The following is a 13,989-nucleotide window of genomic DNA, read 5'->3' as shown; positions in this document are numbered from 1 at the left end:
GTCTCAAAAAAAAATAAAAATAAAATAAAATAAAATAAAATAAATTATTGATTACTATTATATTTGTTGCTTCATAACAATCATACATTTCATGATCAAATTTTAAATTTTAACCATCCACACCCAAAACAAAAGCTTACCATTCTTAATACCAATAAAAGTATTTACACTAGGTTATTTTTCTCCTCTGTGCATTCAAAGAAATTGAGCTGAATGTATTTGGAGATCCAGTAATTGAAACTGATTTAAGAGTATAAAAAGGCTAAACATTTATAGTGTGTGAGTTACCTAAAATTTGCTTTATGTTTTTCGCCTAAATTTCACTTAATGTGAAAGGTAATACAGATAAGAATGTTCAGTGGCCAAACAATTAAAAGGCAGCATTCACTTCTACAGTATAGGTATAAAGAGTAAGTCTTCCTATACAGCTTATATTGTATATATTGTGATTAAATTTGAGTATTCTTTAGTTTACCTGATAGTTGCAAAATCTTTCAAAACTTAATGAGTATATTCCTTTACACATTCCAAGGCTTTAGCAATGATCTTAGCCTCTGAATTAAAAGGTCTCCAGAAAACAAGTGCACAGCTAGCAGATTTATTGTTAGAGTTACAATCAGCAAACCTGGACCAAATAAACAGTTTCACTTCTTTTCACCTCAAGATCAAAGAGGGCACTAAACAGTTTCATAAAACTAAATACACTATTAGTACAAGTCTCCATCCTTTCCATTGAAATACTTAATCCCACCCCAAATAACCTAGAAAACATTTTGCAATATCAAACAAAGTTCCAATCACATGTTAAAGATGTCTGTGCTTACCAGTGGTGATGTCATCATCAACAAGGTCATGTTCTTCCTCCTGGACTTTGGCTTCAGGCCCAGAGGCATCAGGAGCCGTGGTGATAGTCTGCATGGCTTCTGACGTGACTCCAGCTAAAACAAATGTGAATCACAAGGCTTCATTTTAAAAAACGAAAAGTAAGACAAACAGAAATTTTGAAGATTTTTAATTTATTTAATGGATATAAACACAATACATTAAAAAATATATATTCACCAAAATTAGAGACACAAATCAATGACTAAAACATTCACATGTGCTCTATTTATTTGTATGTATATATGTACATAGGTATGTACTATATTTACTTTTAACCAAGATCTGAGAAAAACAGAAACAGGATGCTGAAGTATTACATTTTTTACTTGATTCCTTTCAACGTTTTTGCTAGTTACTTTGGCTGATTTTAACAATTATTCAACAAAGAGGAAAGTGTGGATTGTTTTAAAAGTTTACTTCTTTTTAATGTTAGTTTGTTTATAACTTGGGAGTTGGGAGGAAAGATGAGGACCGGAGAATAATTTGTGCCCTGGAGCTAAGCAACGGACCTGAAACGCACTGCCCAAAAAGAGTATAACATCTCCCTCTACAAAGGAATTCGATATAGGCCATATAATTATCACAACGAAAGAACCTAACTGAAAGCAGACAGGCAAAGAAGTTCAGAGGCCAAAAGCTTCTATTCTGTAAATCGCCTGAGAATTTGCCAGCTCACACAAATGTCTTTTCCTTACATACCTATCATCTTTGATGATGCATATTTGTTGTCATCTTGCATCTGTCACATTATTTCTCAGTTTCACAACAGATAGTAGAGTGTATCGACATTTTTCACATGGTTATCAAAAGGTATTTCTCAATCATGATAATATACAAATCTCCCCATTAGAAGCTACTCTAGGAGTTAAACTTTCTAACCAAATCAGCTTAAAAGGATATCAATAACTACCTACATAGAATCCATTTAACTATTTTAAAGATCAAACACTTATTTAGTTTAAGAACTTCTTCTCTTCCAAGGGGTATTAACTGAAACATTTATGTGAAATTTAGCCTTGCTACCTCCGGTTAACCAAAGGCATCAAAAGAGGAAGAAATTAGCCACAAACCACCATAACAGATCCAGAAATGGACCTACCAGTAGGCACTTCCAAGCTCTAAGGATTTAAACTTGTGGACTAAACACACCATTTTAGTACGGCTACTTATTCAGAGTTGCTTTAAAAAATAATAATAATGCTAAATAATGATCCCTGATGAATAAAAAAATGACAAAGCCACCACTTTGCAGAAGCATTTTTTTTTCCAAAAAAATTTTTTAACTTTCATTTTAGGTTCAGGGGTACGTGTGCAGGTTTGCTATATAGGTAAATTGCATGTCACGGGGTTTAGTGTACAAATTATTTCATTACTCAGGTAACAAGCATAGTACCCAAGAGGTAGTTTTTCAATCCTTACCATCCTACCACCCTCCAGTATGCCCTGGTGTCTGCTGTTCCCTTCTTTGTGTCCATATGTACTCAATGGTGAACTTACAAAAGCATTTTTATTGTTAGATTTATATAATCAATTTTAACATAAAGGAGGGGATGTACTAGAAAAATAATATTGCTTTATTAAAGATAGCTATAAGTAAAATAAATCACAAAGAGGAGATAAGGTAAACATTACATTCCTAAATAGATATTGCTCAAATACAAAACCAAAACTCATTATTTCATATTAAATCAATATATAAATCTTTGAAATATCTCAGTCTCATTTCTTGCTTAGAACTTGATAATTTTTAAAATTATCAAACACTGAAAAAATATTAAGAAATAGTTTGGACAGTAACAATCAGCATTAGTATTTTCCTTTCCTATAAAATTAAGGGATCAATGAAAATAAAGCTGGCATTTATGTAAGTAACAAGTTTATGGATCTATTTACATTTATCTCATTTAATCAGAGAGCCTAAGTAATTGCCCAACATAATACAGCTACTAAATTCAAGAACCAGAATTGAGACGTAGGTCTTTCGATTTCAAACTTCAATATCAATTTACCACCAAGTCTTTCCAGGGACTAAGTTCCTTGGGGACAGGGTGGGAGGTGTCACAGAACATCACAGAATAACCTTGAGAAATCACAGAATCACACAATACTGATTATAAATACTACCAAGCATTCCACAAAGTTCCTGTCCTGTGCCAGTTAACTATTCAACCAAAGGAATTCAGTATTTTGGAACAGAGCTTAAGGAACAAACATGTACATCTCAAAGTAACAGAGGCTGAAAGGCCAGGGAGTTGAGGCTGAAAGACCAGGGAGTTGTGCTAAAACTGGTTCTTTGACAGATGCTTTCCAAAACTTAGTGAGGGTTATAAAATCCCTGGCAGAAAAAAAGAAAATACAAAGAAAAGAAAAATACAGACCAATATCTCTCATAGTCTCAAGAATTTGTAACAAAAATAAAAGCAAATAGGATATTTATTTGCTTTAGAATTATATACCAGGACCAAATAGGGTTTATTCTTAGCATGAAAGGAGTTCAGTTGGCCAAAATGGATCAATGTAATCCAAAATATTGACAGGCTAAAGAAGAAAAAAAGAATTCCTGATCATATCAATCATTTGACAAAATTCAACATCCATTCATGAGTAAAAACAGTAAAACCTCTAAGAAAAATAAGAATACCAAGGAACTTGATAAAGAGCATCTACTAAAAGTCTACAACTAACATTATACTTACTGGTGAAAGTCTGAATGCTTTTGCCCTATGACCAGGAATATGGCAAAGAAAGTCACACTCACCACTCTTAACATATCATTGGAAGTTCTACCCAATGCCACAAAGCAAGAAAATACACACACATACACACAGTTTGGAAAGAATGATGTAATTGCCCTGTGTGATGGTTAATTTTAAGTGTCGACTTGATTGGGATCTAAGGGATACCTAGAGAGCTGGTAAAGCATTACCTATGGGGAGGTGTGTGAGGGTGTTTCCTGAGGAGACTGGTGTGCGAGTCAGTGTACTAAGTGGGAAAAAATCAGCTCTCAATGTGGGCAGACACCATTCAATTATCAGGGGCCCTGGTTGAACAAAAGAGCAGAGAAAAAGCAAATTCTCACTCCTGGAGCTGGGACATCCTTTTTCTTCTGCCCTTGGACATCATAACTCCAGGTTCTCCAGGCTTTGGACTCCAGGACTTACACCCAGCAACCCTCTGGGTTCTCAGGGCTTTGGCCATGGACTGAGAATTACACCCTTGGCTTCCCTGATTCTGAGGATTTTAGACTTAAACTGAGCCCCACCACCAACTTCCCTGGGTCTCCCACTTACAGATGGCCTATCCTGGGACATTCCAGTCTTTGTAATTGCATGAGCCAATTGCAAGAGCCAATTCCCCTAATAAGTCAGTCTCTCTCTCTCTCTCTCTCCCTCTCTCTCTCTCTCTCTCTCTCTCTCTCTCTCTCTCTCTCTGTCTCTCTCCACCTATTCTTTTGGTTCTGTTTTTCTGGAGAACTCTGACTAATACACCCCACTCAAAGATAAAATGATTGTCTACAGGGAAATACAGAGGAATTATCAAAACTAATAAGAGAGTTCAGCAAGGCTGCAAAATATAAGAAAAAAACATTGAAAACATCGATTCTATTTCTATATGTCAGTAATGAACAATGGACACCTAATTTTTTTTAAAGCCAGAATACTATTAACAGTAATTATAAAAACTAAAATACTTAGATGTAAATCTGAAAAATCACAAACAGGTCTTCTATGCTGACAACTACAAAACACTGATGAAAGAAATCAAAGGAGATCTAAACAAATGAAACAGAAATACACTGTGTTCATGGGACTGGAAGATTCAAAATAGGAAAGATGCCAATTCCCCACAAATTGACTGATACACAGATTTAATGCAATTTCTAACAAAATCCCAGTAGGATCTTTTTGTCGGTATCAACAAAAGTATTCTAAAATCATATGAAAGACAAAGGAATTAGAATAAAACAATTCTGAAAATGAATAAAGTAGAAAAAAGTCATTTTACCCAATTTTAAGACTTATATAAAGTTATTAAAACCATGTGACTTTGGCAGAGTAATAAACATTAGGTTAATGTAACAGAATAGAGAACCAAGAAGCAGACACACACTAATCTGCCAAAATGATTTTAAACAGAGGTGGGGGAAGGATAATCTCTTCAAAACAGGGCTAGAACAACTGAACATCCATAAGCAAAAAAAATGAACCTTGACCTAAGGCTCATACTTTATATAAATAGTAACTCAAAGTGGATCATGGGCTGAAATCTAATACATAAAAGTATAACATTTTTCAAAAAAAAAAAAAAAACTCAGGAGAAAAGCTCTGAAATCTAAGTTTTGGTTGACACCAAAAAAGCACAATCCATAAAAGAAAAAATTGGCAAAGTGGGCTCCATTAAAATTTTTAGACTTTTGTTCTACAAAGGCCCTATTAAGAAGATGAAAAGACAATCTCCAAGCTGAGAAAAAAGGTTCACAAATCACATGTCCAACAAGCAAGTAGTACCCGGACTGTTTAAGGAACTCTCAAAACTCAAGAGTAACCAATCTGGCATTTCCTCAGAAGGTTAAACATAGAGTTACCATGTGACCCTGCAATTTTACTACCAGCGAATGAAAACGTATGTCCCCACAAAAGCATCTACACGAACATTCACAGCAGCATTATTCATAAAAGCCAAAAAGTGGAAAGTATCCAAATGTTCATCAACTGATGAATAAATGATAAATTCATACAATAGAATATTATACAGCAATACAAAGAAATGAAGTTCTAATACATGCTATGGCATGAATAAATATTAACAATTTTAACTAAATAAAAGAAGCCGCAAAACATTACATGCCATATGATCGCATTTACATGAAATGTCTAGAAGCAGCAAATCTATGGAGACAAAAAGTAAATGTGTAGATTGGCCTAGGGCTCATGGGGGTGGAGGAAACAGGGAGTAATGCTAATGGGGGCTGCGGTTTCACTTTGGGTTGTTTGAAAATGTTCTGAAGCTGATTGTGGTGATGCTTGTACAACTCTAAATCAGCTAAAAAACCACTGAATTGTACACTTTTAAAGGTGAATTTAATATTAAGTGAATTACATGCCAATAAAGCTGATTTTTCAGAAGTTTGGTTTTCTAACATTCCAGATCAACCAAGGTATCCATGCTACCTCAATGTACTCTCTTGATACTTTTTTCTGCCACATAGCTGAAGAAAAAAGGGAGGAAAAGAGTCACATAGAACATTTACACAATAAGAAAGCAAAATTCACCATGAATATTTTGTTTCAGAAAGGCATAATTTTCTACTTAAATTTTTTAAAAATTAAACTATATTCTTTATGCTGACCATATTTGTAACTATATTAATCCTCACAGTCAAATTTTCTGGATTATTTTGTTTGCAATCAATAAAAAGTGACTGATTTGTTTACTTCAAAATTATCTATATATCTCATTTTTTAAAGATCAACAAAATATCCTTAACTCCCATAATAGAGGGCACTGTGATAGCAACACACTACTTACGATTTCTAACCTTTCTGGGAGACAGTAAAGGGGTAGGAGAAACTGAGAATGGACAGCCCAAATTACCACACTCAACTCTCAAATCCAAATGGCACAGCTCATTTAAAACTAATTTTAACCGTTTGCTTGAAGGAAAATCTGATAGGTGCTTTTAACTTTTGAAGTTTTCAGCCATATAGTTATGGCAGAAGATTATTAAAAACCATTATTTAACACTTCTAAGCAAGGTAGTCATTATCTGCAAAGAAGGAATAATATTTTTTAAAATTCCTAGCCATAAACCTGGCTATTTCTACTTTCTACCTTATTTAGTTCTATCAGGACCTTATGTTAATGGGTCGAGATAACAGTACTTTCTGTAAAAGGCAAAATAAAAATCAAATCAGTGGTTGCCAGGGGTTAGGAGTGTGACAAAAGAATTGACTGTAAAGAGGTAAAGCAAAATTTTTAGCATAGTGAAAATAATCTATACCATGACTATTTACATGTGTTTAAAACTCATAGAACAATATTTTTAAAAGTGTGCATTTTACTATATATATACTTTCAAAAACTTAGCTTGTTAAAAAAAGATACAATAGAAGGTACTACATCACTGTCACCAAAGAGAATTGAAGATTATGCCAGAATACAATGCTATTTTCAACAAAACACAGAGATAGAAAAAACGGTTTTAGTTCTTCCTCCTACAAAAAGCTTAGCCTTTGTCTATCAAAGAAAACGAAATATCCTTGCAAAAAAATAAGAGTCCACTAGGAAAATATATTTATGGAAATTTCAGGGTTTTTTTGTATATCAAAATTATCAATATTGTCAACTAATTATATAGTGATATCTGATATGTTCTTTTGTACTTGACCTAAGTGAGCTTATTTGTCAAATTACACCATACAAGCTAAGGTTTACTTACTTTCTGAGTATTTCCAACATATTTGACAGTGATGAAAATCTCATAAAGGTTCAATAAATACAACTTGAAGAGAATTGAATACTTTCTATCTCATGGCACTAATTATGTTATTTAAATATACTAGAAAATAACAGTAAGGGTACTTCGGGGAAAGAGATATGATAAAAGATATAAAAAGATATAAAGAGCATAAAGAGATATAATAAAAAAGAAATACAATTAACAGAAAGACATGAGGCACATAAAAAAACAGTGAGTCTCCAAATCCAGATTTCACAAAATAAAAAACCAATGTACATTATAACAAACAACAGTTCTCAATAAACGAGTTTTATACCATGAATCAGGGGGAAAATGGGAGCAGAGGGGGAATGGAGTGGGGCAGCAAGCTGGTATGAGTAAGTTTGGACACAACAGTAAAAGGGAAGTGAGAGGGTTGTAGTAAGTAGCAGAAGTGAAAATTAAGAGGACAAGAAAGACTATGAGATCCTCATGCCATCTAGATTTCTAAACTCTTAGATAACTCTTCATTGTGAAAAATCTACATACATAAAACTTTCCAATTTTATGCAATATTTTTTAAACCACTTTAGAAGTTTTTTAAAAATGTAAATATGGAAATGTGATCTTCAAAATCAATAGAATTAAACGACACTCAACTAGCTCCACCAGTAAAATTGGATATAGTATTCCAAAAATTATCTTTCATAAGTTTGTAAATTACCTGTATGAATTTTTTTCCAACTGGCTAACAATATCTGAGTAATAATAAATAATATGAACACACAAGACTACAGTGTCATGTGACTAACATGAAATACAAGAACAAAATACTAATTTTTAATATAGTAACGTGTAAAAACCAGCACTTTAACCAATATGGAAATATAATACTACTTCAGTTCATTATCTTTTTTTTTATTGAAGATTAGATTGTAGTGATAAACACTGTTAGGACTAAGAATGAAGAAGGATATTTATAAATATTAACAAAAATTCTATTTCTCATTCTCAGTAATACAGATTTCCACTGAGATTGAAAAATAGATCCAAAAGAATAGCAGATATTTTTATTTCATCAGTTCCTCACAAGTGTGGTTTTCCAGTGGTCCAATTAAAGTACACTGGAGGCAATAATTTGATATGAACATTTACTGTGAATGAAGTAAAATTTAACAATACGGGAGTATGTGAGTATCTAGTTTCTTTTCAGGCAGAAGGCTTGAATTTATTGGAAGCAGATCTCTGCAGTGACTGACCAACACTGCCCCACATTCCCCACAATCCTTATGACAGACAGACAGCCTGCCTCACATTAATTCACTTCACACCACTTCTATCGATCCACAGCCGGTTCCCTAGTCTCTCTGCACACATTGCCTGTCTGGCTGCCTACATCCACATCAGCACATACACACAAAGGCCATAGAAAGATAACCTTTTGCTTTCCATTAAAGATACAGTATCCACTTTTCCTTCTGCAGTAACATCAAAAATATGAAATTAACAGTATAGATGTCTTGTAGAAAAGCCTTCCTGTAAGAAATAGTGAGGGTACTTATCCCTTATTCTGAATAAAGATCACTTTGATTTGTCGAAAACAATAAAGTTAGTTTATTAAAGGCCACAAAGTCATTAGAGAAATGAAAATATAATTTAAAATAAGCAGAATGTCTTCAAGCTCAAATAACAATATAAGAATTACTTGGTAACATGAGTTTTGATCTTTGTTTCTGAAGAAATGAAATACATTTTTTTCTAATTAGTATTTTTTTTTTTTAGAAAACTGCTCTCATATAAAATGTAATTATTAGCAATTCTGAAAGCAACAAAAGGGAAACATTTGCTGAAAAAAATATGTAAGTAAAACAGAAAACAGGAAGTGTACTATATCAACGAAATATTAATATGACAGCATAAAGCTTTATTATTTCTCTTTCCCAAAAAGAACTTAAAATTGATCCATCATTTAAAAAATCAAGCCTGATGCTTCTAATTATCACATGTACTTTTTCAAAAATTTCTGTGAGATTTGTAGGATATGAGCTGACAACATCAATTTTGGTTTCAAAAGTCACAAATTAACCAAAGATTATGTTGTTCAACCTATCAACTGTTATGAAACAAAGAAAAAACTGTTTTTATATACAACTGTACTAAAGCATAAGCTTAAGATTATAACCTCTGGCTGATTTAGAAACTCAAAACTATAAACAGAATTGCATATCTCAGAACTGTGCTAAAGTATGTTCTTTTAGATAAGAGGGTACCTTTGAAATCCTTCACGAATTTTTTTGTTTTGGCTAGGATCACCTAGGCAGAGGTTGCATCATCAAGTGGTAACAAAAACAGTACCCTCACTACATACAGTACATTACACCTGTTGTTATTTATAATAACAGTAAGCTGCTTTGGAAATCAAAGAAAAGGAAACTGATAAGGGCTGCTGAAGTTGACGGCTAAAAAAAAAAAAAAAAAGGATGTTAAGATGTGTATTGGGCCTGAAGGATGGGATAGATCTGAGTAACAGAGAGGATGGCATTGCCAATGTAAGTAAAGCAAAGCCATTAAAATAGTAAACTTAACCATGCAATAGGTATGATAACTGTGCAATGGTATAGGTAACAGTGCAATGTTCCCTCATTATATTAAACACTCAAGGAGCATCCAGGCTATTATGCAACAAGCCCTCCACCAGAGACTAGAGACACAAAAGTAAAAAGTTATACCCTTAGCTTCCAAAAAGCTTATATGTAAACCGAAGGAGTCATTAAATAAATTTAAGCATGGAAAATACCTTAATTTTATTTGTGTTTAGAAAGGGCTCTCCTGTAGCAATGTAAAGAATGGCTCGGAAGGACTCGATGAATGAAGGTAGCAATGAGGCCAGTGATGTTAAAACCGTGCTACTGGGAGCCCTAGTAGTTCTTCAGAAGTGCCAGAAGGGAGACTCCCACCCTCCCCATCCTTACCTCTTTCCATGTGGTTGTATGTATGCATGCATGCACACATGCCCATAAGTTTTACAGAAGTTTTCATTTGAAAAAAGGATACCACTTTTTAAAAAGTCTGAAAATCACTGATCTATATATATTTTTAAAGACAGTATTTAATGAGGAGAAATAAAATGTACAGAATGGTAGGGCTGTTTTCTGAGCATGGGGAAGGCAGGAGGAAAAATTTATTCATTTAACTTTTTTTGAATGATAGTTATACTAGGCAAAGAAAATAAAAATGAAGGTAGGGAAACACAAGGACTTTAGACTATAGAATCTAATAGCCATATTGAAAATACAGATTTATCAATAAATAAGTGAAAATAGTTTACATATGGAGAAAAATCAGCTCTTCTTAGGATGGGAAGAGGAAGAAATACATGTCAAAGACAATTTCACAAGAAGGAAATATTTGAGTTAGGTCTTGAAATATGTGTAAGAATTTACAATGAAATGACACTAGGAGAAGAAAATTCCAGGAAGAAAGGGTACGCTAAAAGTCCCTGGCACAGCTACAGAACTGGGTAGCAGAAGCATAAAAAGTGTGAGAAGAGGTAGGCAATGAGGCTAATATAACATTTGAGGCTAGAGCCCCAAAGGCAATGAGAAACAGGGTACTAATAGAAAATTTGAAGTAAGAAAGAAATAAATTTTCATTCTTTAAAACAGATGCCTGGCTCCAATATGGAAAATGAAGTAGAATCATTGGTAAATATAATTACAAGGTTGCTGGGGCTGGTGACTATGCAATGAAAGTAAATAAAAACTTTAATACCTGAGATTTGGGGATAAGTAAAAAAAAAAAACAAAAAAAAACAAAAAAAACCCTATGATTTCTCTTTCTGGTCATCAGAATAGCTCAGGGATTCAGTTTTGGGTAGAGCCAGAAGTAGTTGTTAAAGACAATTATGAAGGCAGAGAGTTTAATGTGGTATCAATCATAGTCTCCAAAGACACAATCCCGAACGCCATAATCCTGAATGTTGAAATCTCGAAAGATGGAAATTCCTAAAGATCAAAATCTCTTCAATCTAAAACTCCATATGACGAAAATCTCTAGAGTCTAAAGTTCCCAAAATCATAATCCCAAAAGAGTAAACTCCCAAATCCTGAAATCCTGAAAGCCCGATTCTAGGGAATCGATCAGTGCGCTTTTTGGTTGTATGCAGGATAGTTACATCATGTTAGCTACATCATATTAGGAAGTATTACCTTTTTATTGTCTTCACTTGGAAATTAAATGGGTTTAAGGAGGAGTGGATGGGTAACAGCCTGACAAGGGGTAGACTTGTGGACTTAATTTTGGTATCAATTTAACTGGATTAAGGAACATCTAGAAACCCAACCCAAAGCATTACTTTGGGTGTGTCTGTGAGAGTGTTTCCAGAGGTGATTAATGTGAGAGTCTGAGTGGACTAGGTGGGAAAGATCTGCCCTCAGGTTGGCAGAAACCATCCAACTGGTCTCCCAGGGTCCAGGGAGAACAAATACAGAAGGGAAATTGGTCTCTGAGAGCTGGGACAGACTTCTCTTCTGCTGCCTTAAACATCAGAAATTCGACTCTATGAAAGTGCATTATCACAACACTGACTTTGCGTATAAGCACTGTGTATGTACGTAGAAATGTTGAAAGTTCCTCAATAAATGAAGAGATGTTCCTTTTGTACATCTGCATTTGCGAAAAATAAAATGTCTCAAACTCTCAGTTCTCAAACTCATACTGCTTATGTGATGACCCGTCACAGTTTTTGATCACTCTCATCAAAAGACTTAGATTGTCTATCACAGTATCTCAGCGGACCACTATTATAAAGCTAAGTACACACAATCACCAACCATGGTGATATGCATTAGTACATTTCACTTTTTGACTTACTTCTTTATGAATAGGTTCACCGACTCATAACTGTTATATCCGTATGACTGTCATTAGTATACCAGAGTTTTTATGCTTACAAAATACAGATGTTATTGTTGCTTACTTTATTGTATGAAGTGGACTATGAAGTGTTTTGACATGCTTTTTATGTTTCTCAAATAAATTCTCTATAAAAACGTAGAAACCACATTTTAAATTACTTTTTCCAGAATTATATTTTCAGGATTTTGATCTTTCGAATTATGATTCTCAGGGTTTTAGACTTCAAAGATTTTAATCTTTTGGGATTTCAATATTTGGAATTTCAGAGTTTGAGACTGTGTGTTTAAGATTATGGCCCAAATCCAGTTTAATCTACTAGTAGACAATCCCAGAGAGGTAACAAATAAAAAGCAATAATTTCTGGCAACCCGCCAGGCTGCCTTTGTATCACTGTATAAAACCTGATAAATACAAGATAATAAACAGTGATATGTCATACATTAAGTTCAATGATGGGCCACGTGTGGTGGCTCACACTTGTAATCCCAGCACTTTGGGAGGCTGAGGTGGCAGATCGCTTGAGTCAGGAGTTCGAGTCCTGCCTGAACAACATGGCAAAACCTCATCTCTACAAAAAAACATAAAAATTAGCTGGGCATGGTGGTGCGCACCTATAGTTCCAGCTACTGAGAAGGTTGAGGTGGGAATATTGCTTGAGCTCGGGAGGTCCAGGCTGCAGTGAGCCATGATGGCACTGCTACCCTTCAGGCTGGGCAACAGAGTAAGACCCTGTCTCAAAAAATAAATAAATTAATTAATCAATTAGATAAATTCAATGATGGATACAAGGGGTTGAGTTTAGCACAGTGCCTGAGATGTAGTAAGTGCTCAATAAGTAGCATTATAGTATCATTAAAGTTATTACCATTGCTTTTGTTATTATCAATTTTTGCTTATTGTTATTTTTTTCCCTAAATTCAGAAAACACTGAATACTCAGCTTTTTTTCTCCATTTCATGAACCCATTTACTTATGCCTTTTAAAAAACTTTTAGTATTATTTCCCTCCTTTTAGAGCCACAGTTCCAGACATCTTATGATACATGTTTGTAAATAAGACACTTGATGGCAAAAAATCAGAATATTTACATTTCAGAGAACTAATGTATCTTATTTTCTTTCACTGCCAAAAAATGTTATTTTCAAATATCTAAACACACACACACAGACACAGACACATCAGTAGGAAAGCTTTTGATTCTTAATCTCTTCACACAAAGTGAATAAATGGTTTGAAAATAAAGACGCAAGAATCTGGTTTTAATATTGTGCTAGCAGATGATATATTTAATTGGCAACAATATGCTATGAGATCACACTATAAGGTATTTCGGATATTCCAATAACTTATCACAAAAATAAATTAAACATTGTAATGTGCTCTGACTTTATTATTTGAGAATATTCAGTTATTTTATAGACAAGAAGAAGAATAAAATGGATGAAACTCATAAGAAGTGTTATGTAGACAGTAAATAAATGAGTACCATGTAAGAATGTAAGAATATAGGCAAAACTAATAAGATATATTAAGTACAGACAGTGAGTTAATGACCTAGAAGATACATGATAAAAAGCATGAAACAAGCAAGAATGTTACTTATAGAGAGAAATGAACGGAAAGACAGCTCATAAGATAAAGCTGTAACACCTCTCAAAAAAAAAAAAAAAAAAACAACACAGGAGAAAATCTGCATGACCTTGTATTTGCCAATGAGTTTTTAAGATACAACACCAAAGGCATGAGTC

General features: G+C 33.8%; 1 protein-coding gene across 2 annotated transcripts in view; it reads right to left on the bottom strand.

The window, feature by feature from the left end:
- The window catches only part of WDR7 (WD repeat domain 7), a 382,832-nt gene that overhangs the window by 216,035 nt on the left and 152,808 nt on the right, over positions 1 to 13,989 (bottom strand). For both annotated transcript variants that reach the window (XM_011949222.1, XM_011949231.1), the window contains one exon: positions 825 to 938. In XM_011949222.1, coding sequence (XP_011804612.1) covers positions 825 to 938 — 114 coding nt within the window. The remainder of the gene's footprint in view (positions 1 to 824; positions 939 to 13,989) is intronic.

Source organism: Colobus angolensis, unplaced genomic scaffold, assembly GCF_000951035.1.
Source record: "Colobus angolensis palliatus isolate OR3802 unplaced genomic scaffold, Cang.pa_1.0 Scaffold108, whole genome shotgun sequence".
Taxonomy (NCBI): Eukaryota; Metazoa; Chordata; class Mammalia; order Primates; family Cercopithecidae; genus Colobus; species Colobus angolensis.
Note: the sequence above shows the minus strand (reverse complement) of the source record. Positions and strands in the feature narration are given on the sequence as shown.